Below are 24,960 nucleotides of genomic sequence, written 5' to 3' on the forward strand. Positions count from 1 at the left end.
CGCAAAGTCATTGGCTTCCTTTACTTCCATTCAGCAGTTGCAGGAGTTATTTTCTTCAGAGTTTTTCTATCTCCTTTTCCAGCTGGCTAATTCTGCTTTTTAAGACATTCTTCTCATTTGCTTTTTCCATTTGACCTGAACTTGTTTTTTAACATATTATTTTCTTCAGTATTTTTCTTTTTGTATTTCTTTCCCAAGCTGTGGACTTGCTTTTCATTATTTATGTGCATCACTCTTATTTCTCTTTCCAATTTTTCCTTTACCTCCTTTAATTGCTTTTCAAAGTCTTTTTTGAGCTCTTTCATAGCTTGAGTCCATTTTCTATTTCTCTTGGGGGTTTTGGATAGAGAAGTTTCAACTTTGTTGTCTTCTGAGTATGTATTTTGGTCTTCTATGGGACCAAAGTAATTTTCTATTTTCAGAATATTATTTTTCTGTTGTTTGCTCATTTCCTCAGCCTATGACTGATTTACTGCACTTCCAAGGCTTTGATGAGTTTTGGGGATAATCCACATGGACCTCAATTCCTCCAAGATCTTATGAGAGGTTCTTGATTGCTCTCTTGCCTGTGCTCTGTGATGTGCATGACCACAGGCCTTCCCCTCTGCCCTGGAGCTGTGAGTAGGGTCCCTGCTCAGCTGTGGTGGTATGGGGGCCCAGACTGTGACCTGGCTCTGAGTGTGGGTAAACAGCAAAGTCCTGCCCCAAGCAGAGCAGAGAGAACTCTGTGGGCTGTGCTCTGTAACTGCTGAGTGGCTGCATTGATTCCTGCTGTAGGTTCTCACTGCAGGGCTTCTCTGAGGCCAGCGCTCTGCTCTGGTGCAGTAGAATTCACTCACCACTCCTTCCAGCTGTCAGTGATCCCTGGCCAAGAGGTCTGAAAACTGCCCCCCACTGTCATGGACTCAAGCTCCCAGTCAGGCTGCTGTAATATGGCTGCACTGCTACTTGCCATGCCCACAGCTCTTTCCAACCCCTGGTCTCAATGATTTCCTGTGGAACTTTTAAGTTGTCTTGGACTGGGAAATTGTATCACTCAGTCTTTCTGTGGGATGTGCCCCTCTAAATTTTGTCTAGAGTCATAATTTGATGGCTTTTGGAGTTTTTGGGGGAATGAGTTTCCAGGAATTCCTGGCTTCTTGTTGCCATCTTGGCTCTGCCCTCTTATAGCAAAAACAGTATTTTTTTCACTTCATTCTCTACTTTTTTTTTTAAGGTTTTTGCAGGGCAAATGGGGTTAAGTGGCTTGCCCAAGGCCACACAGCTAGGTAATTATTAAGTGTCTGAGACCAGATTTGAACCCAGGTACTCCTGACTTCAAGGCTGGTGCTTTATCCACTAGGCCACCTAGCTGCCCCCATTCTCTACTTTCTAGCTACCTCCACAGCCATCTGACTACTCTTTGCCACCATACATGTGGCAAACAACTAATTGATAAAGAACTAGTTTTGGATTTGAAGACAGGAAATTCTGAGTTCAAATCTAGCCTCAGATCCTTAATAGTTGTGTGACCCTGAGTTTAACTTCTGTCTGCCTTAGTTTCCTTATTTATAAAATAGGAAATTGTAAAATGGGAATAGTATACCTTTAAGGTATAAGAATAAAATGTAGTAATATTTGTAAAGTGTTTTATAAACTTAAAGTATTATATAAATACTGTCATTATCATCAGCATGTGTACTTCTTTTGGTACTCTCCCTCTCCCCTTACAGTTCTGGAACATGAACCATTATCACTTAGCTTTAGAAACTTCTTAGATAGGAGTATGTCTCAGTTTACTTCCCTTTTATCTCTCATTATCATCCGTATAACTTACTGTACTAAACTGTTTTTCTGCTTCTTTCCAGTTGTTTTTCTCTGTTTAGAATATGTATCTTGAGGTCAGAGACTTTCTTTGTTTTGTATCCTCAATTTTTAATTAAAATTTTAATTAAAGCCTTAGCATTAATTGATTTATCAAAACCTTGAGTTGAAGAGGAGAGAATAGGAGATTCAACAAGTTATTATGGAATTCTAGAAGAATTGTATAGTGAAGGGAAGAAGTGAGAGTTCATGGTAGATGGCCTGTTTTATTAGTAAGTTTTCAGAGCTGGGGATATGTTAGGGATGGGAATTTTGAACAATTTGGAATTTTGAGCAATCACTTGGAGATCAGCTTAGGAAAGAGAAAAAGGATTGTTTGCATTTTAAGGGCCAAGTAGGGAATGGATAGCATTAATTCATAGTAGACTTCTGTAGATATTTTATTTCTTTTAGTTCCATTCTGTAGCACAGAGGGGAAGTAGATGATGGAATTAATCCAAGTCAGTGGAGTAAGAAAACAGAGAGAAGTTGGAATGGCTAATTATAGAGCATAGTTTGGGAAAGGAATAAAATTAAGCCAGATATGGGTGAATGGTCAGGAAAATATTGAATGAATAGAGGTCACAATGAGGAAAAAGAGTATGTTTAGGAGCACTAAGGGTTAAGTAGAAAAACAATCACAGGAGCTTATGATCAAGAAAATTCAAATTCTTGTTCATAGAAGTGAAACATGATGATGAGTTTAAAGACATAATCATCCATGTGAATAGTAGTGGGTCATGGCATTAGAACATATTTTGATTAGAATAAAGTAATATTACCATTTATAATATGGAGAAATTTATAAGGTTGCAAGTCATTCTCCAGTTGATAAATAGTGAAAGGATATTAGCATGCAATCTTCAAATGAAGATATTAAAGCTATATATCATCATATGAAAAAAATGCTCCAAATCATTAGTGATTAGAGAAATGAAAATTAAAACAACTATGAGGTACCACTTCACACATGTCTGAAGATGATAAAAAGGTAAAACAATCAATGTTGGAGAGATTGTGGGAAGAGTGGGACAACAATGCATTATTTATGGAGTTGTGAACTAATCCAACCATTCTGGAAGGAATATGAAACTATGACCAAAGAGCAATAAAACTGATACTACTCTTTGACCTAGAAATATCAATACTAGACCAATATCCAGAAGAAATCATAAAAAATTCGAAATGAATCTGAATGAACACTTTTCACTTTTCAAAAATTTCTTTTGTTTTTCCTTCCTAACCCATGGTTTTCTTTCTTTTCTCTTAGTCCTAACTCTTTATATAGAAAATGACTAATATGTAAACATTTTAAACACAAATGTACATGTCCAATGTTCACCAGACAGTTTGTTGTTGAGGGGTGGGAGGTAGCATGTGAGGGGGGAAGAAAACTGCAACTTATAGATATACAGGTGGATGGATGTTAAAAAAACTTTCATAGCATATAATTGGAAAAATAAAGATCAATAAGAAAAAAATAAAATAACCATAAGCTGGTGATTTGTGACTGGAGCAAGAAGAAAGGAACTAGAGGTGAATATATAGATCTCAGAGTCATCAGATTAGAGATGATAGAGGAGTTTATGAGATTACCATGTGAAAAAATGTAGATATAGAAGAAAAGTGGGTCTGGAACAGAACCTTGAAACACCAACAATTAGTTGAAATTGATCTAGCAAAAGTAATAGAAAAGGATCAGTTCTCTCTAGTGTCAGACTCTTAGGACCTAGAAATACCTCAACCTCAATGTAAATACATGAGAATTTTGACTCTTGTTTTCCTGTAAAGCTAGGTAAAAGCTTTATAAACAGAGAAGGTTTCTTTACAGTGAAAATAATTGCATAGGAATCTAGAACATCTGTTTTCATTTAGGGAAATTTTAAAACTGAATTTGATTTTGATTTCTTAAAAAAATGTTCTTCTTTTTCAGTAAATGTTTTACCAAAGGAAATCCTTGTTACCCAATGAGTCAAGAAAAAATTCTTCACAGAAGCCAGACTAAGATTGTACAGTCTAGACAAATGTAATGTATGAACTTACTAACTTTATGATCTTGGGCAAGTCACATAACCCTGATTGCTTCACATTCAGGGCCATCTCCAGTCATCCTGACTTACATCTGGCCACTGGATCCGGATGACTCTGGAAGAGAAAGTGAGACTGATGACTTAGTACAGCTCCCCCTCACTCAAATCCAGTGCTTCTCATGGCATCACTTCCCTAATGTTGTGGTCTTCTTGAAATGAAGGACAAATTATTGAATACAATGAGTGAAAAAAAAAACTCTTGAGGAAATACATTGCCCACTTGATTTATCTTTTAGGGAAAAACATTTCTTCTAAGTTGCCGCATCAGTATGTAGGAATACTATTGAAACAAGTTAGAATGTGCTTCCTACCATTCTTGCTCCTAATACTTCAAGTTATTGTTCTTTTGTCAATTGTGAATGCAACCTTGAATTCAAACTCTTATTTATGGGAAAGAATGAAAAGTTTGGATATTTTAACTTTCTCTGAAATGATCAAAGTTGAAGAAAACTCCACAGTCTAGGCAAATACCTAACCTGAATCCTAACAATCAGTATTGAACCTTGTGTCATTTTAGGGAAAGACCTCTGAATGCTCAGGTTTGTATGACTTGGATATTTCTGTTATGTCTAAAGTCTGACTCCTAAGCAATCAATATTGAACCATAGGAATTAGAGCAAAAATCTCTTTGTGAAAGAAAATTCCAAGGCAATGAAGAAATTTCTTTATTTCAGTACATTATATTTTGTTCTTTTTGAAAACTTAATTTTTTACTTCTATTGGCAGGTCTAGTAGGGCACAATGATGCCTGATTCTTAATGTAAATGAAGTGTATCTTCTTGTCTCTGAAGCGAGGCAAAAGCTTTATAAGCAGAGAATGTTTCCTTACAAGAGGACAAAATTTCCCAGAAAACTAGAACATCTATTATTCAGGGAACTTATTTGACTTCCAGATTCTGTTATTCTTATTGTAGCAAAACTTTTAAAGCTGGATTTGATTTTGTTCTTTGAAATGAGTTCTTTGAAGATGGTAGAGTAAAGGCTGGAATTCTTTTCCAGAACCCTCCAAATACCTTTAAACAATGACTTTAAACAAATTCTAGAGCCCACAAAAAGACAGAATGAAACACTTTTCTATTCAAGACAACTTGAAAAGGTGACAGGGAAAGTGAACACAATCCAGTGCAGGCTGGGGCAGCACACACCCAGAAAACCAAGAGCAGACTTTGGGGAGACTGAATCAGTGGAAGCAATGGCAGTTTCAAGACCTCTCAGCCTACATACACTAAGAACAACTTGGAATGTCAGCAGGAAAGGTCTGTTGCACCTACATGAGAGGGGAGCACAGTCCAGGTCAGATCAAACCACAGCTGACCTGGGTTTAGAAAACTAGGAGTTGGCTTTGCGAGCCATTGAATTAGCAATGATAGTGGCAGCAATAGCAGACCTCTCGACCCAGGGATGGTAAGAGGTTTGACAAATGGTCAGGGGTTTCTTTGCTAGAGGAGCACTAGTATACCAGAGCTTGCAGCCTCAGGGTAGTGGGGACCTTTTTCACAGTTCCAGGGCAGAAAAGCATGCTTGTGGTTACTCACAGACCAGAACCCTGGCTAGAAGATAGCAGAAACCTCTCCTTAGAAAAAACTGCCTTGGAAGAATTGTAAATTTACAATATCATTGAAACAGCTGTGCAAAATCCCTGAAGCTTGGGAATGTGTGCCCTCCACCCTGGAAGCAGAGCTCTACTTTAACAGTTAAAATCAAGTAATAAGTTTAGAAAATGAGGGACAGTGAGGTGACACAGTGGACAGAGCACTGGCCCTGGAGTCAAGAGGACCTGAGTTCAAATCCAACTTCAGATACTTTATAATCACCCAGCTGTGTAACCTTGGACAAGTCACTTAATCCCATTGCTTTACAAAAACCAAAGCAGAAAAGAAATTGAGCAAATAAAAAATAATTTCTGACTACAGAAAGTTACTATTGTTGACAAGGAAAATCAAAACATACATTTAGAATAAGATACAAAGTCAAAGCTCTTAAGTCTAAAGCCTCCAAGAAAAATATAACTTGATCTCAAAAAAGATTTTGAAAATCAAGTAACAAAGGAAGAAAAACATTGGGAAGAGAATTGAGACTGAGGCAAGAAAATCATAAACAAGTCAATAAGCTGGAAAGAGAGATACCCCCCCCCAAAAAAAACCCCAGAAAAAAATAACACCTTAAAAATGGTCTATGCCTAATATGACCAGAAAGGATAATTATCATTGTTGGAAGGGTTGTGGGAAATCTGGGACACTAATACATTGTTGGTGGAGCTGTGAACTCATCCAGCCTTTCTGGAGAGCTATTTGGAACTACACCCAAAGGGCAACAAAAATGTATATACCCTTTGATCCAGCAATACCATTGCTGGGCCTATACCCTGAAGAGATCATGAAAAAGGATAAAAACATCACTTGTACAAAAGTATTCATAGCAGCCCTGTATGTGGTGGCAAAGAATTGGAAATCAAGTAAATGTCCTTCAATTAGGGAATGACTTAGCAAACTGTGGTATATGTATGTCATGGAACACTATTGTTCTATTAAAAACCAGGAGGGATGGTAATTCAGGGAAACCTGGAGGGATTTGCATGAACTGATGCTGAGTGAGATGAGCAGAACCAGAAAAACATTGTACACCCTAACAGCAACATGTGGGTGATGATTAACCTTGATGGACTTGTTATCTCACCAGTGCAACAATCAGGAACAATTTTGGGCTGTCTGTGATGGAGAATACCATCTGTATCCAGAGAAAGCATTGTGGAGTTTGAACAAAGGCCAAGGATTATTACCTTTAATTTAGGGGGGGGAAACTGATATCTTATTGTCTGATTTTGTTATCTCTTTTACTTTATGTTTCTTCCTTAAGGATATGATTTCTCTCATCACATTCAATTTGGATCAATGTATATCATGGAAACAATGTAAAGACTGTAAAGACTGTGGGGTGGGGGGAGGGAAGTAAGATTATGAGAAATCTATTTTATCCTCTGGTTCTATAATATGTACCCATCATTTTTTGCAAGGCTCTGAATTCTACAATTTCCCCCCCTTCCTCCCTTCCCCCAAGAAGTCTGTCTGATAGTCTCTACATTGCTTCCATGCCATACATTGATGTAAATTAAATGTTATAAGAGTAAACATAAGAATAAACATAACCCCCTCACCCAAGAAGATGGGAAACCTCAAGAATAGAGAGAGAGAAAAAAATGTACATCAGTCTGTGTTCAGATTTCAATAGCTTTGTCTCTGGAGTGAGTTGCTTTCTTTATCTTAAGTCCACCAGAGAAGTTGCTTAAATATTTTTCCCTCAGTTGCTATTACTGGCTGTACCTCTACTCTATTTCTCCCCAATCTCATTTATTCTGTTCTCTCTCTCTCCTTTCATCCTGTCCCTGTCCAAAAGTGTGTTGCATCTGAGTACCCTCTCCCTTGATCTTCCCACTCTTCTATCACCTATTCCCCCCCACCCTTCTCTCTCCCCCATTCCCCCTCATCCTATCCCTTTCCTCCCATCCTTCTCCAGGGCAAGACAAATTTCCTCACCCTATTAAGTGTGTATATCATTTTCTCCCCGAGCCATTTCCAATGAGAATGAAGGCTCACTCATTCCCCCTTGCCTTCCCCACCTCTACTCCATTGAAAAAGCTTTTGTTCTTGACTCTTTATGTGAAATCTCTCAGCTTCTTCTTCATCTCCTTCCCCTTCCTCCCAGTACTTTCCTCTATTGCCCATTGACTCCATCCTTTTACCACATCATACCATCATATTCCACTCCTTCCTATGTCCTGTCTATATATGCTCCTTCTAACAGTTCTTATAAATGAGAAAGTTCATATGAGTTATCAATATCTTCTTCCCATGCAGGAATACAAACAGCTCAGCATCAGCAAGTTCCTCATAGTTAGTCCTTCTCTTCCACTCCCTCTATGGTTCTGTACTTGGAGATCAAACTTTTTGTTCAGCTCTGGTCATCTTGATAGGAAAGTTTGAAAGTCCCCTGTTTCATTGAAAGTCCATCTTTTCCTCTGAAAGAAGATATTCAGTTTTTCTGGGTAGTTGATTCTCGGTAGTAAACCAAGATCTTTTACCTTCCGGAATATCATATTCCAATCCCTACAAGCCCTTAAATGTAGATGCTGCCAGGTCCTGTGTAATCCTGACTGGAGTCTTGCTAGTTGAATTGTCTGTTTCTGGCAGCTTTTAGAATTTTCTCTTTGATTTGGGAGTTTTGGAATTTGGCTATAATATTCCTGAAAGTTTTTCTTCTGGGATCCCTTTTGGGGGTGACTGGTGAATTCTCTTGATTTCTATTTTACCTCAGCTTCTAGGATCTCAGGGCAATTTTGCTGTATTATTTCTTGAAAAATGAAGCTCTTCTGGTCATGTCTTTCAGATAGTCCAATAATTTTTAAATTATTTCTTCTGGATCTGTTTTCAAGGTTGGTTGGTTTTCCAATGAGATATTTTACATTTTCTTCTAATTTTTGCCTTTTTTGCAAGAGTTTTATTTTTTCCTGATTTCTTTCAAAGTCATCAGCTTCCTTTAGTTCCATTTTGCATTTGAAGGAGTTATTTTCTTCAGAGAACTTATTTATCTCCTTTTCCAGCTGGCTAATTCTGCTTTTTAAGGCATTCTTTTCATTTGCCTTTTGTTTTGCTTTTTCCATTATGCCTAAACTGGTTTTTAACATAGTATTTTCTTCAGTATTTTTTTGTATATATCTTTCACCAAGCTTTTGATTTGGTTTTCATGATTTTTTCTGCATGGCTCTCATTTCTCCTCCCAATTTTTCCTCCACCTCCCTTAATTGCTTTTTGAAGTCTTTTTTGAGCTCATCCATAGTCTGAGCCCATTTTCTATTTCTCTTGGAGGTTTTGGATATGGAAGCTTTGATTTTGTTATTATCTGAATATGTGTTTTGATCTTCGATGGGACTAAAATAATTCTCAATGGTCAGTCTTCTTTTTCTGTTGTTTTTACTCATTTCCTCAGTCCAAAACTATTTTACAGCACTTCCGAGGCTTTGGGGTCATTTTTTTGGGGGGGATACCCCACTGGGACCTTTATTCCTCCAAGGCCTTTTGCTCTCTAGCCTGTGATTTGATATGTAGATGACCACAGCACTGCCCTCTGCCCTGGGGCTATAATGAGGGATCCATCTATCTTAGTATGGAAGCCCAAACTGCAATATCTGAGTGTAGGCAAACAGCTCAGTCCTACCCCAGGAAGAGCAGAGAAATCTTTGCAGACTTCCTTTACTGTGTCAGGCTGCTTTCTCCTGATTCTCGCTGCAGATTTTGTGGCCAGTGCTCCTCAATCCACAGTCACCCAGGTACAACAGAGTTCTCTCACTGCCCCTTCAAGCTGCAGCCGGCGATTGCTGGGCTGGGTTGGGCTGGGCTGGGCTGGCCTGGGCTGTGCCAAGGCTTTTTTTTCCAACCCTTGGTTATCTTAACTGGGAAAATGTATCACTGTTGTCTTTCTGTGGGTTCTGCCCTGCTAAATTTTGGCTTGAGCCATCATTTGTTTTTTTGGGGGGTTTGGGGGGGTCAGAGTTCTCGGAAAATGCTGCCTTCATGCAGCCATCTTGGCTCCCCCCCCCCGAAAATTTGACTTTCATACACAAGACTCAAAGAAACTAGAAAAGGTAAATAGGAAAGGGAAATCATTAGGGGCTTAATAAGGTTAAGCTGTCTACATTTCTACATAGAAATATGATACTGGTAACAAACGATTTGCTCATTAGAGAGAGATAAAGGGGGAGGGGGGACAGCATGCATAGGAATGAGTTGAATGTGAAGGCATAAAATCTTAAAAAATACAGTTAAGGAGTGAGAGGAGAGAGGAAAAGGGAAAGGTAGAATTGAGTTAATTATCTTATATAAAAGAAGCAAGAAGAGAGGGGTGGGAAACTGAGGGAGAATGAGTGAACCTTACTTTAATCAGAATTGACAAAGAGCCAATTCTCAATTTCTTAACCTACAGGAAAACAGGAAGGGAAGGGAAAAAGAAAAGGATAGATAGAAGGGAGGGCAGATTGGGAATTGGGAAATGGGGTGGTCAGAAGCAGAAAACTTTTGAGGGGGGACAAAAGAGAAAGGAGAGAGAGAGACTAGAATAAATAGGGAGAAATAGGATGAAGGGAGCAATACTGTGAAAATTTTTGAATGGATTGCTCAATAATCAATGTATTAAATCCATTAAAAGAAAATAGGTCTTGATGAATCATAGTCTTTCCTATTTAATGATTTATCTTCTAAGGAAAGATTTTTTTCTTGTGGCACTTATATTTCTTACTTCACCAGCATCAGTTTAAATATTAATAAAACAAGGTAGTATGTACTTCCTACCATTCTTGCTCCCAACAGTATTCAGAATCATCAAATTGTCTTGCTTTGGTCCACTGTAAAAGCAATCTTGAATCCAATGACTTGTACCTTATTCCATCTGAATATGCATTTACACTTAATGTGTTTTTCCTCAAATTCTTTGTATTTTCTTCATTTTTGGGAAAGAATGATAAATGCTCACTTTTGATTTCTCTGTTAAGATCACAGTTGAGGAAGAGAAGAACTTTGATTGTTCAAGTTTGGCCCTCTTGGCTTTCCAAATCAAAATGTCTTTTTTTTTTTTAAATATCCAGTAGACAGAGGGACTGTCTCTATAGGAGAAACCCAGGAAGAAAACTAGGTGACTGTAAAAAAGCAAAAGATATCAATAAAAATTTATTAAAAAATCAAAAATCTCCTTTTTTGGTTGAATATATATTTTTCATTTTTTTCTTATTATTTTCTACTACTAAATGAAGACCCTGATCTTCCTGACATAAAACAAAGCAATTTTCATTTAATTTTGATTGGTAAGGTCAGTGACAATGTCACTTATTTTCAAATGATTATTAGCCATATTCCTATTATTGGATCTACTAATTCAGTTAGCATCTGGTATTTTAATTCATCTAAATATGCAAAACAGATATTACACTAAATTATCTTTCTGGATGTTACAAATATATCTATTATTCTATATAACCTAGTGGGCAGAGACTATAAGTTATTCAAATCTTATATTTCCTTGTCAGAGGCAGACATTTTCTTATATAAGCATGTGACTGTGAGCTATTAAATATCCCACCATAGGATTACTTCACCCCTTGCTTTTAAGTCTCTCTTCTCCCAGGACTCAACCATGAAATGAGCTCCAAAGTTATCTTGTTCCAGTTTGTCAACTTTGTCAAATATTAGAGAGAGGCCTAAATCTTAATTCAGATTTGATTTTGCTGTAAAATTAGTTACTTGTAAGACACTGTAGAGTTAACCCAAAGATTTACTTTACCCTAGTATAAGAAGCATATGCAATAAAAATACAATGGCACTTATCTTCAGCTTTGATAGTCTTGGTTTCCCTTATCAGTACAAAGGTCTTACCAATTTAAGGTCTCCCTTTTCAATATCTGATCAGCAGTTCATCAGGGCAGGGACCCACCAGTAGATTCCATGTGACTGGGATGTTTTTAAGCCCTTAACCAGAAAGTTTCATCAGAGAAGCTGACTGAAGATAAGGCTCCTTTACTTTGGGCCTCTACTCTTGGAAGTAAGGGAAAAGAAGTTTTCAAAGGAAACTGTGGATCCAACTGGTCCTGAAGGGAGAGAGATTTCCTTTTAGGGAAAGCTAATCTGGTCACAGGGAATTAGAATTTAGCATGAGCACTAAACATATAAGTGTTGTTGCACTGAAATGCAATTTAATTCTCCTTAACATAAATGGGACACTCTTAGAACAAATACAGCATGAAAAAAATAGATACTTGATGTGTGTCATGAAACAGGTGGATCCTATGAGATCAAATACTATAAATTAATATTTATGCAAGATTCCAATGGTGAAGAGATATTTCATACTTTCTATGTATATACAGGGGAAACATGCACACATAAATTCTCTTTGTAAAACCCTTCAAATTTCATAAAATACGATTTTAAAACTGTTTTCACAAAAGTTATAATGAGACGAATCTAAAATACACATTTTTCAGCTTTGGGTGGAATGAAAGGATATATTTTTGGGTAACAATGATACATTTATTTCATTATAATTTATTTTTCATTCATAGAAAGGACAAAGCACAGTCTTAGTCTACTTCATTGGAAAAAATGATAAAAAATAACTAAAAAATATATTCAAGCATCATCATTATCAAATAAAACTTTCCTGACATATAAAGAAACAACAAATATGTCTATATCTATATAAACTTTAATTATGAACCATATGTCTTAAAACAGATAATACATTAGTTTGGTTGGCAATGGTTTAAACATAAGATCTCAACTAAATTGGTATAATTTTGTGAAACAAAAAGAAAGGAAAGTTTCATGATCATTATGTCAGCCATTGTGAACTAGTTAATCTTTACAATAGTTTTTTTAAATCCCTAAATTCTTTTTTTCTTTTACCTTTTATAATCATTCCATGCAAAAAACTAAGCAGTTTTATTTTTTACCATCATATATCAGGACAGGGAAAAGAGTCAAGCATGTATTAAACAAAAGAATGTGCTGTTTATTATATAAAAATGTCCAAATGTGTCACATTGCAAAAAGAACACCCAGAGAGAAACCAAAAAACCAAAAGTGTGTAAAAGGCATATAGAATATTATTTTTTCTTAGATATGAAGATGCTTTTCTCTTCCAACCAATTTTATGTTTTGTGAAATTTAGTAATAATCTTAAAATTCCCTCTGTGGGCAATTTTCCATTTTACCTATTTTTTAAAAAAAATAATAATTAGAAAGAAATGAATGCAATATTACTATTTTTATGATGATGACTAACATTTACCTTTAAATATATAGTACAAAAATTATGCAATTTAAAGAAAGGGGTCTAAAGTTTGTAATAGATCTAATCTTACTTCTTATAAATATTTTTATGACTTTCTAATGTATCCTAAAAAGATAAACTCTATTTTTAATTAGCTAGCAAGGATATGCTAGTAAAATATGATTCAGAGCTTATTGTTCTTGAAGTACTATTACTTGAGAAACTTGATCCATTATCAGTGAGTTTCATCCACATTCACACTCAAGATTTTGAGCCAACCAAGGTAAGTAAAAGAATGCTCCTTTTGGTCTCAAAATCTATAAAAATTCATTAACAGAATCTCTTGATAGACATAATCAGAACACGAATATTATTAACTTTCAATAGATGTCCAAGTTCATTTATCCTTAAGAAATAAAAACAAAATATTCCTGTGCTATTTTCGTGCCCCTTAGCTCTTCCCCCACCCAGTATTCCAGCAATAAGGGAAGTTTTCTTAGAATTCATTTTACTAAAAGCTTTTCCTACTCAAAACTGATGGATTGATTTCATACCTTGAAAGTATGGTAACTTGGGAAACAAGAATAAAAAGAAGACATAATATTAAATCATTGTAACCCAACTCCTTTTTGTGCTTTTGAGGAATAACTCAGGAATATTCTGAGGGATGATTCATTCTTAGTCTTTCACATTTTAAAAAAATGAATGGAATTCCACATGAAAATAAGGCTAACTAAAATTTTAGGTTAAAATAGAATTTGGGTGTTCTAAATTTAAATTTCATAAAATAAAATGACTTGCAAGTAGATTACCAGTATATCAAAAAGTCTAAATTATCTGTTATTTTATAACCCACTCTATTTTTAAAAATCCATTGCTATTATAGAATTCAGATGTTTATACTAAGCTTCAGAATGTATCAAGTGGGGATTTAAATGTTTAAAGCAAAACTGTCTAAATTCTTTCACTGAAAAAAAAAACCTTCATAACTGGACTGCATTCAAAATGTTACAAGTATTCAAACATTTATTTCTAGGGTGGTTAAAGCTCCACAAAATGAAGTCAATGTATTTGCTTTTACTGTACCTCTGCAAAGAAAGCATCATGAGTGAAAGTGGCCATTCTAAAATACATAGGACACAAAACATATAGAAGAGTACAAACGGACCAAGTTATTCTTACATTTATCACATAAATCTCTAGTATACTTTCAGTCTCTAGTATGCTTCTCAACTTGTTATTAAAGCACCTTTGGATGGTGATTTTACTCTTACTATACAATCTATATTAGTGGATGTTAACAATTTATTTGTTTTATTGACCAAATCATGCAACTGTCACAGATCAGTTTAAGAGTTTTATAAGGCATATTGTAACAAGTTAAAAATCATTTTGAATACATCCCAATGACTATTCATTAAATGAAGGGGTTTCTTGGATGCCTCAGTCCTTGAATTTACTGTAACCCATCAGGATAATTTTTTAAAAGTACAATTGATTTGGCTTTGGATAATGCCACAGGAATCAGAAAGACTGGTAGTCCTTAAAGATTTGAAGATCATTCATAGCTGTGCATTGACAGTGGATATCCAGCTACAATCAGAATTCCCAAAAAGCTAGGATGCCAAAGGCAGGCAGCAATAAGCCAAAGAGACTAGGAGAAACTTCAGATGCACCTAAAAAGTAAACATAGTTTGTTACTTATGATTTAATTAATAGATAGCATAAAATTTAATCTACAATGGGAAAATCCTGAGCATCAAGTGTCTCTTTTAAGCCAGTTTTTTACTAGTCTTTAATCAAATCTGTATTGTTGCAATGATCTCTGTAGTTCAAATTCTCTTTCTTTTTATAAGATAAGGTTTCGTTTAAAATTTTGTAGTTAACAAGTGCTATCCTACTCTGAAGAATACAAATTGATATTTTTCTATAAGAATATATATGTAAATATGAAATCTATAACTATATATGTCCATATATAAATAGTTATATTAGTATGTAAAGTCTCATTTGATATTTGTGTACATAAAAATTTTTCAGGTTTTGAATTGCTGTTTCACATGTACAATTGGGGTGGGTTAGCAATAAAAGTGTAAACATAAACACTATTATGAAGCTTTGGATCCATCTCTTGAGAAAACAACTCAAGACTACTTGATAATTGGTGTCCATGTTGTATTAAATATTCCTTCCTTTTTTGTTTAAAACCTAAAACTTGCTTGCTCTGAATTGAGTCAACCTCACAACACTCTTCATTAATGATACTTTTTGTTAGCTAATTTATGTAAACTAGGGAACATTCCATTTTCATGGAATAATTCACTAGTAATAGAGATTACAACTAAGTGCCACCATGCTCAGCCATTTCTAGATACTCCTACAAGCAATATGCAGAGAGTACAAAATTAGAAGGACATAAAAGAAGAGATATATAAGTAATATTTTATGGTACCAGTTTTCATCTTGTCATTTTAAAAATTATTTTTAATAATTTATTAACACAGTATTAAAATAGTCTTGTTGTAATATTAAACCTAATCCCCACTCCCCCCACAAAAATTAAAAAAAACTTAGGAAAAATAAAGTGAGAGAAAATGAAAAAAATGTACTTCAGTCTGTGTTCAGATACCATCAGCTCTGTCTCTGGGATGCATTGCATTTTTTAACATTAGCCCATCAGAGAAATTGCTTCCATATTTTTTCCCCCACAGTTGCCATTGCTAATTGTAGTTCTCTTTATTCATTCCTCCCCTCTCTCATTTATTCTATTGTCTCTCTCTCTGTTCACTTTGTCCCTCCTCAAAAGTGTATTATGGGGCAGCCAAGTGGTGCAGCAGATAAAGCACTGACCCTGGAGCCACAAGTCATTTTCAATAGAGAAAACATGCAAAGTAGAAAATGAGTATCTTGCATCTATGTATTACACTTAAAAATGTACATATATTCTTGGCTTGGCTGAAATACAGAATAAATATAAACTTTAAGGTAACATCACTGATTATGAAGTCAAAGGAACCTGTGATAATATCCTTACCCTGATGGTTTCTATCTGTGAAACTTTGTACAAATCACTTTTCCTCAGTAGTCTCAATTTTCTAATTTACAGAACGATGGGAATAGATTATGACTTTTAAAGACCCAATAAACTCCAGAGATAAGATCCTATTAATTTGATTATGATTATTACAATTTAATTAAAACAATTTAATTAAATTAATTAATAAAAACAATTTAATTAAAATGGAATATCTGTTCAAAAATGATACTATTTTATCCAGAGAATATAGACAAAGGGTTAAAGTATGATTTAAGAAAAATTTTGATATTCAAAACAAAATTTTAGCAAAATAATTTGTTTAATCAAGTCAACAAGCATCATTAAACATTTAATATATATACCAGTTGCAGTGTTTAGTGCTTGAGATAGAGAGGTAAAAAAATATTTGCCCTCATAGTGGTAGAGACAAAATGAAAACAAGCATGTTTGGGATAAATTGGAGATTGACTGATGTTTGTCCTTTATTCTTGAAGAAGACCATGACATCAGGAAGGTGATGCCATGACAAGCACATGAATTGGATTTGAGTGAGGGGCTGCTGTGCTAAGTCACTAGTCTCACTTTCTCCTCTAGAGGCATCTGGGTCCAATGGCCAGATATGAATTAGGATGACTGAAATGGCCCTGGATGTGAAGCAATCAGGATTAAGTGACTTGCCCAAGGTCACACAGCTAGCAAGTGGCAGGTGTCTGAAATTGGAATCAAATTCCCATTCTCCTGACTCTAAGACCAGTGCTCTATCCACTGAACCACCTAGCTGCCTAAAATTGGAGATAATCTCAGAAAAAAAAAGGCATCAGCATCATGAGGAATCGGAATAGGTTTCTAGTAAAAAGGGGGATTTTAGCTGAGACTTGAAGAAATCTAGGGAAGTCAAGAGATGGAGATGAAGAGGGAAACAAGTCAAAATGCACAGGATGGAGAAATGGTGTATCTTGTTCAGTGTTGCTGAATAACACAGTATGAGGTGGAATAATGTGTTAAGGTTAAAAAGGTGAGAAGGGGTCTTATGTACACCTGGGAATTCTGAAACTCAGTTGAAAGTATTTCATATTAAAAATTAGGTTGAACTCTATTACTATATATGTCCACTTATAAATAATTACATTAGTAAGTAAAGTCTTTATTTGATATGTGTATGTGAAAGTTTTTCAAGTTCTGAGTTACTGCTTCACATGTACAAATTGGGGTGAGTTGGTGATAAAGGTAAAAACAGAAGCTTTGCATCCTTCCCTTGAGAAGACAATCTAAGGCTACTCGCTCCATAATTGGCGTTCATCTTGTAAGTATTAGATATTCCTTGCTTTTTTGATTAAAACCTAAAACCTGCTTGCTCTGAATTGAACCAGCCCCACAGCACTGTACATTAAAGATACTTTTGTCAGCTAATTTATATAAACCAGGGAATATTCCATTTTCATGGAATAAATTACTAGTAGCAAAATTATTAGCAAAGTAATTTGTTTAATCAAGTCAACAAGCTTCATTAGATATTTATTGTATACCAGTTGCTGTGTTTGGGATAGAAAAGTAAAAAGTATCTGCAACAACATGAAAACAAGCAGTTCAATCAGTTGTTGCTATTTTTTGGTACTTGGTTATAAAGGGAAAGGAAAAAGTATATCAAACATGTTATTAGTACAACATTTTTAACTATGTTCATCATAAATGGCACTTTACATGAAAAAAAGGAATCTTCTAAAGGGCCTTAAAACACCAAGAAAGGGGGGCAGGTTGACAAAGTGGATTAGAGCACTGACTCTGGAGTCAGGAGGATCTGAGTTCAAATATGACCTCAAGACACTTTACTTATTAGCTGTGTTACTCTGGGCCATTGTCCCTCAAAACCCCCCAAGCCCCCAAAATATTAAAGAGGATTTGATTGATTCTAGAAGCCCATTGCTTATGAAATGAAGGAGAGAACTTGTACTTTAGGAGGATTACATTGATAGATGAGTGGAGGACTGGAATGAGGAGAAATTTGAGATAAGAAGACCAACCAGAAGAGTACTACAAGTATCTTGAAGTGTGATGAAAGTTGGTGATAATGTCACAAGAGAAAAGGCAATATATGTGAGAGATACAAAGTGATACATTCTCTTGTCTCTTAGTGAAACCTAGTTTAAATTCATTGAAAATAGAACAGCTAATTTAAAAGAAATATTCCTCAGTAAATGTTTCGATACTTTCATTCATTCTGGTAGTTTATATAATGCTTTGGCAAACATCTCCTTTGTTCCTCAAAACTGCTCTTCAGGTATAAGGAAGATATGGCAAATATCATAATTTTTACAGATTATAAGACTAAGGTATAGACAGGCACTTTGACACTGACAGTGACATATATTGATTGTTGTTACATTGAATAGAGGTACCCAAAGGTCAGTTCTCTACATTAAACTATTCATTTAAGTGGAATATTGATTCTTTTTACATCTCAGGAAATCAAATTGTCAATGCTGTCTGAAGGAGAGATGTGATAGATCTTCCTTAGACATAGTTCTTTAACATTTTATCTTTTCAGAGTGAGTAATACATCTGACAAAGGAAAGGAAAAGTAATGAATATGTGAAGAGGGATACCAGCAAGAACAGAAGAGAAAGAAATTATTTGCATCAGATCAAAAGCAATCCTTGAATATGCTAGTATTTACAGATTTCCTAACATATGCATGTCTTGCAGAATTATTATTTTACATATGTTCAATAATTAGGAGTAGATATTCAGCTCATTCTAAGCTTATTCTAGACATATATTTATTTGAAATTTTCCATTGTTACATATCATTATTTAAAACTGTTACTAATTTGCCAGGGTATACTTTTTATCACAGGTTCTGAATTTGGGATTTGTCACATGAATTTTGCTGTATTAAAATTTCATTCTTGATCGAAATGCACATTTGTGTTCATGTGCACAGAGAAATAACCTGAAAATTAATGAAATGAATAGGTTTCCTAGAGGCTTGCCTTATGACAATGTAGGTGTTCTTTTGTAATTTCTTCTCTGCCTCTAGCAAATAGAAACATGTTTATATTCTCATTAATATGTTATGTTCTTCTGATGCTGAGTGAGATGAGCAGAATCAGAAAAACATTGTACATACACCCTAACAGCAACATGGAGGTGATGATCAACCTTGATGGACTCGCTCATTCCATCAGTGCAACAATCAAGGACAATTTGGAGCTGTCTGCAATAGAGAATACCATCTGTATCCAGAGAAAGAACTGTGGAGTTTGAACAAAGACCAAGGAATATTACCTTTAATTTAGAAAAAAATAACTGCTATCTTATTGTCTGATCTTTCTATCTCTTATATTTTATGTTTCTTCCTTAAGGATATGATTTCTCCCATCACATTCAATTTGGATCAATGTATACCATGGAAACAATGTGAAGATTGGCAGATTGCCTTCTGTGTGGGGTGGGGGGAGGGAAGTAACATTAGGGGAAAAATTGTAAAACTCAAATAAAATCATTATAATTTAAAAAAAGTTATGTTCCTGTGCTTTGTGTACTTTCCTATATCTCACCAGCATCTTATTAGTAATTCATACAGAATTTTAGGGAAGACATACAAAACTGCTTAAATGTCACCTTACTAGGTCAGGGATTTTCTGCATATTTTTCTAATTTGGATTTGACTAAATCTAATACAAAGGTCTGCCCTAAGGATTTATCTGTCAGAGAAAGTCCTGTTGTAATAGATTATTATTGTTTTATATTTACAAGAAAATGTTTGGGTTAGAAACATCCTTTTGTTTCTCAACTGTTAGCTTGGTGTATAGGAAGCAGTTGGGCAGAGTTTTGGGATTTGGTCTGAGACAGAAACAGAGATTTGGAATTCATCTTCAGAAGCAATAAAGCCGTGAGAGTGAGCAAGATTCCCAAGAATGAAAGTGTAGAGGTAGAGAACAAAGAACTAAGGACAAGACCACTCATATATTTGTTTAAAAGAATGTATACTTTTTGAATATGATTCTATGAATATGGATATTATTTTATTTATTTTATTAAATATTCCCAAATATAGTAATTTAGATTGCAGCTCATTTGGGAATGATGATTCTTTGAAAGTAGGAGAATTTGGAGGGAGAGATATTTTCTGTTCTCTCTTTATTCTGCTATAAGAGTTGAAATTCTTCCCAGGGTCTTTGTGTCCAGTCAAAGTCTTGACATAGGATGTTACCTTAGTAAATGGTAATTTATGTTATTTTGACTATATTCTACTCTGTGTCCTCCTCGTGCCAGACTATCTTAATAAAATCTAACAGGGTAGATCCCAGATGTTCCTCAGTGAACCATACAATTTTAGGAACACAAGTAAGTTCTTCTTTGGTGAGGCAATCAGGGTTAAGTGACTTGCCCAGGGTCACACAGCTAGTAACTGTCAAGTGGACAGATTTGAACTCAGATCCTCCTGTCTCTAAAGCCAGTGCTCTATCCATTGTGGCACCTAATAATGATAATGTTTTTGTCTTTTGTTCTCAAAGAAGGCATCAGGGAGGTGATGCCATGACAAGCATATGAACTGGATTGGGGGGAAGCTATGCTAAGTCACCAGCCTCACTTTCTCCTCCAGAGCCATCTGGCCCCAGTGGTCAGATATGGATCAGGATGCCTGATGATGGTCCTGGATACAAGACAATCAGGGTTAAATGACTTGCCTACAGTCACAAGGCTAGTAAGTCAAGTGTCTGAGGCTGAATTTGAGCTCCCATCCTAATTGTACCCTTATTGTGCCACCCAGCTGCCCCTGGAATATAGGTAATTTCTAAGGGAGCCTAAACATTTCAGTTCATTTGGAGAATTTGCTACTAGACTGTCCCAGATAGCAATTACTACACTTGGGGCATTATGACATTGATATTTATAAATATGTGTTCCTAATGTTATTAAAATGACTTGCATACCTGAAATTTTAATTTGTGATACCACTCCATCTCCTCCATCACTGTGTGCTCGAACCTCCACAATATACTCTCCATTTCTGGGAATTGGGACTTCTATAGAATGCTTATGAGTTGAATATAACTTGCCCTCATGCTCTCCATCAGGTCTGTAGAGCACCTTGTAAAGCACCAAAATATGTGGTTAATGAAGTGACATGTAGGGATAGGGTTAGGAATAGGTATTGGACCTATGATTTCATTAGAATAGGGAACTCCCAGATGAGCAAACTCCCTCTACTAATGAGGATCAGCACATTTTCTACAATTTAGAGAGTTTACTATGGTATTGAAAGGTCATTCTTGCCTCTAAGACTATCTATACAACTGTATCTATATAGCTAAAAGTGAAAAAAAATTCTAACACAAATTATCTGTTTAGATTCATAGTTGTATTTCATGAGAAAAGTATACAGCATTTTATATAACTTCAAGAATAAAATTTTTCCATTGGTTCTATGTGGTCCAGTAATGTCAACCAAATTTAATAATTTTCCTCCATGAAACTAAATAAAGCTATGGAAGTATTTTTCCAATAAATTATAAAATTGAAGCTCTCACAAAGGATTAGAGATTATATGTATATTTTTCTTTATCAACAAAAGTGTTTTATGGGGAGTGTCTTAAGAAGAATATTAGTTTGAGACATGGAAATAATCTTATTTATATTGGTTTAGAGGTACTTCCTCAATCCATCCAAGACCTCCCAATATGTTATATAAACATTAGAACACTTACTTCATTACTGCTAAGTTCAAAGCAGAATTTTCTCCTAGGATTTCAACATCATGATGGCCAACAATTATTTTATTCTTCATTGCTATTAGTCCATCCATCTTGCATATGCCTGTATGCTAAATAATTGTCCAATAATTTCCTCAACATTCTTTTTAATTTCAAAGTATGATGTAGTACTCATTTCCATCAAAATTCTACTCTGTAACTGGAATTAGCAAATTCTCTGAGTTTTGCTGAAGGAGCAAAAATATCAATTACCAGTTTCTCTGTACAAGATAAAAATTTCATGAAAAAGAGACTAAAACTATTTGACTTGAATCATCTTTTCCCTTTACATGACTATCTCCAGCTGAGTCAAAAGTAAATATAGAGGAGGGTAGAAGAAATTATTTGTCCCTTTTTTACTTACTTTATATCCTGTTACTGTAGATTCATTTGACATTGCTCTGACATGATCCCAGGTGATAATGTACCTTGAACCAGACCTTACTGAACTAATAATCCTTGGAGGCTGACTTGGGGCTAGGAGGAAAAATAGCAACATGAAATTAATAGCCATCTCAGCTGACTTTATTGTATTGTATTATCCAGTCTTCAGTGTATAATACCAGGCATGAGCATTCAGTAAAGAAGATGATTTTGACAGAAAATGGTGATAAAATATACTCCAAATAATCCTATAGTTTAGGAGAAAGAGATAAAAATGATCTTTTTCTTATTCATCTTACTCAGAATCTCCCAGATTCTGTGAAACAATTCATGTTTTATCTCTTACATTGCCTTACTATATGCTTTTAGCCTACTTTATCGGAATCATATTACCTTATCAAGTGGCACTGGTTATTAAAAATAGTATTTACTAATATTTCTTTTCCTTAAAAATATTTCCCAAAGTTCACAATAAGACCTTTCCTGATAATCTAAGATTCTAGTTTCTTAATTTATTTTTAATACCTCATATATGTATATGGAATTAAAGTTCTATACAGATAAGCTGTTTTATTTATGTCTTAGCCCAACTCTTAGGCCATTGCTTAGAACATGGCAAGAGCAAGGGATAACTAATCCTGCACTCTTGATGGGCCTCAGTTTCTCTATCTGCAAAATGAGAGGGGTGACAAGAGGTCATTGAAGCCTCTCCTAGCTCTAAATAATCTAGGCTCATATAATAATTTTCTTTTTTTATTAGGAATTTGACAAACACCGAGTAAAATGAGCATTTCCTTATATATTGATGTAAAGGTTATGAAAGTATGACTTTTGTAAAACTGTTTTTCTAGTACTTTTCTTTTCATTTTTATTTGAACCCTATCACTAATTACCTCTTTTATCTTCCCTATCTTAATTTAGTAAAAAATCCACAAATCTAAACACTTTTTAAAAACAATTCTAATAAAGTAAAACAACTGTGATATTAACCATAGCCAAAAATTAATTGTTTTATTATATTCTGAGACTATCTGTGAGAAGGTAAAAAAGCAAGATTTATTAGTACTTTGGAATTAGGCATTGATACAGTGCATTGATCAGAATTCTTTAGTCTTTATAAGTTGTTTTTTTAACATTATTTATTGTATTACATTATTTTATGTTATTTTCATATTCTTGCTCCTTTAATTTTTCAGCACTTCACATAAGACTTCCCAGGTTTGTCTGAAACTGTTTCATTAATTTCTTTCTCTTTTTTTTAAGGCAATGGGGTTAAGTGACTTGCCCAAGGTCACACAGCTAGATAATTATTAAGTGTTTGAGGTCAGATTTGAACTCAGGTTCTCCTGACTCCAGGGCCAGTACTCCACTGAGCCACCTAGCTGCCCCCATCTCATTAATTTCTTATGGAAAAATAATATTCAATTATATTCATTTACCATAAATTTGTTTTGCTCAAATTGGCACCTTCTTAACTTGTAGGGCTTTGCCACTAACACAAGAAGAGAAACAGAGACAGTGACAGAGAGGTATGGTATAAATGATTAGATTTAGTGTCTCTGAGGATATAGACAAATTGCTTTTCAGAATGACTACCAAATCACAACTCTATCACCATTATATTAATGTGCCTGTTTTCCCCTAGTTCCTCAAACATTTGTTACTTCCTTTTTTTTGTCATTGTTATGTCTCTAATTAATGGTTTTTGATATTTTGAATTTTCTCTTTTGAAAAGTATCTGTTTGTAATCTCTGACCATCAGAGAAACCTGCTGTAAAGATATTTTTCCTACTTGATATTTTCAATTTTCAATTTTAACTTTATTGGGATTGTTTGTATAAAACCTTTTTACTTTAGTCAAAGTTGCATATTTTGTCTTCTGTAAGTCTCTCCCTGTCCTTTCTTTGGATTTAATGGATCTAAAATCCAACTTCATTTGTGTTTTGACCTTTTTCTAAATACATAATTCATGTTCCTTTTGATATCAAACTTAACGTTTCAAGTGAAGGAATGATACCTAACTTCTGTCAGACCATTTTCTAGTTTTTCTAAGAGTTATTCTCAAATAGTATTTTGGCCCAGTAGCTGGGGATTCTAAGTTTATCTTTTAAATCTGTTAAGTTTATTTGCTTTCATATGGTCAGTCTATTCCACTGATAATAGTTTTGATGATTATTTCTTAATAGTATATTTTGAGATCTTGTATTATAAGGTCCCCTTCCTTCCTATTTATATTTATTATTCCCCTTGAGATTCTTGAGCTTTTGTTTCTTGACAGTATAAATGGCAAGGCAGTGAATAAATTTAGTTTTGCTTTGAGGAATCAATATCTTTATACTTATTTTGATCTGTTTTCATTTCTGTAAAGAGTGTTTTGCATTTATATACTTGTTTTGTGTCTCGGTAGATTAACTATAAACTATTTTAAAAATTCTAATATCCACAGAAATAATAACTATCATTTACAGAGATTTTTTTAGTGGGTTTTTTTTTTTGCAGGGCAAATGGGGTTAAGTGGCTTGCCCAAGGCCACATGGCTAGGTAATTATTAAGTGTCTGAGGTTGGATTTGAACTCAAGTACTCCTGACTTCAGGGCCGGTGCTCTATCCACTGTGCCACCTAGCTACCTCTTACAGAGCATTTTAATTCTTTCAACGCCTTATTTCATTTTCATAACAAACCTGTGAGATAGGTACTATTATTATCCTCATTATACATATGAGGAAATTGAAACTATGAAAGGTTCAGTGCCACACACACACAGGGGTCAGTTTACAGTTTACAGTTTGTAAATTTCTGACAGGATTTTGACTGCTTTTTGCTGACTCCAAGTAAAATGCTTTTTGTTTGGAATGGAATTCCTCTTTCTCTCTTCCTTCTAAGTTTTACTGATAATATGTAGAATGATGATTTGTGTGAATTTATTTATAATGTACAATTCCACTGAATTGTTTCTATTAATTTTATGTGACTCTCAAAGATTTTCTAACATAATCTGCAAAAGCAATATTTTTTTTCTTCTTTGCCTATTGTTTA

At 34.8% G+C, this 24,960-nt stretch overlaps 2 protein-coding genes across 10 annotated transcripts in view; one reads left to right on the forward strand and one right to left on the reverse strand.

The window, feature by feature from the left end:
- The window catches only part of GXYLT1 (glucoside xylosyltransferase 1), a 116,836-nt gene extending 110,095 nt beyond the window's left edge, over positions 1 to 6,741 (forward strand). For 3 of the 4 annotated variants that reach the window (XM_074194732.1, XM_074194735.1, XM_074194736.1), the window contains one exon: positions 3,776 to 6,739. In XM_074194732.1, coding sequence (XP_074050833.1) covers positions 3,776 to 3,872 — 97 coding nt within the window. In that variant the 3' untranslated portion in view covers positions 3,873 to 6,739. Of the gene's footprint in view, positions 1 to 3,775 lie in introns of all 4 variants that reach the window. The other variant, XM_074194733.1, reaches the window with a different exon arrangement.
- A 5,301-nt stretch (positions 6,742 to 12,042) lies between these two features.
- The window catches only part of CNTN1 (contactin 1), a 363,209-nt gene continuing 350,291 nt past the window's right edge, over positions 12,043 to 24,960 (reverse strand). For all 6 annotated transcript variants that reach the window (XM_074194739.1, XM_074194744.1, XM_074194742.1 and 3 more), the window contains exons 21-23: positions 21,904 to 22,016; positions 20,721 to 20,877; positions 12,043 to 14,422 (exon numbers count right to left, since the gene is read on the reverse strand). In XM_074194739.1, the coding sequence (XP_074050840.1) occupies positions 14,346 to 14,422; positions 20,721 to 20,877; positions 21,904 to 22,016 (347 nt within the window). In that variant the 3' untranslated portion in view covers positions 12,043 to 14,345. The remainder of the gene's footprint in view (positions 14,423 to 20,720; positions 20,878 to 21,903; positions 22,017 to 24,960) is intronic.

This window comes from Macrotis lagotis, chromosome 7 (genome assembly GCF_037893015.1).
Source record: "Macrotis lagotis isolate mMagLag1 chromosome 7, bilby.v1.9.chrom.fasta, whole genome shotgun sequence".
In the NCBI taxonomy this organism is placed as follows: Eukaryota; Metazoa; Chordata; class Mammalia; order Peramelemorphia; family Peramelidae; genus Macrotis; species Macrotis lagotis.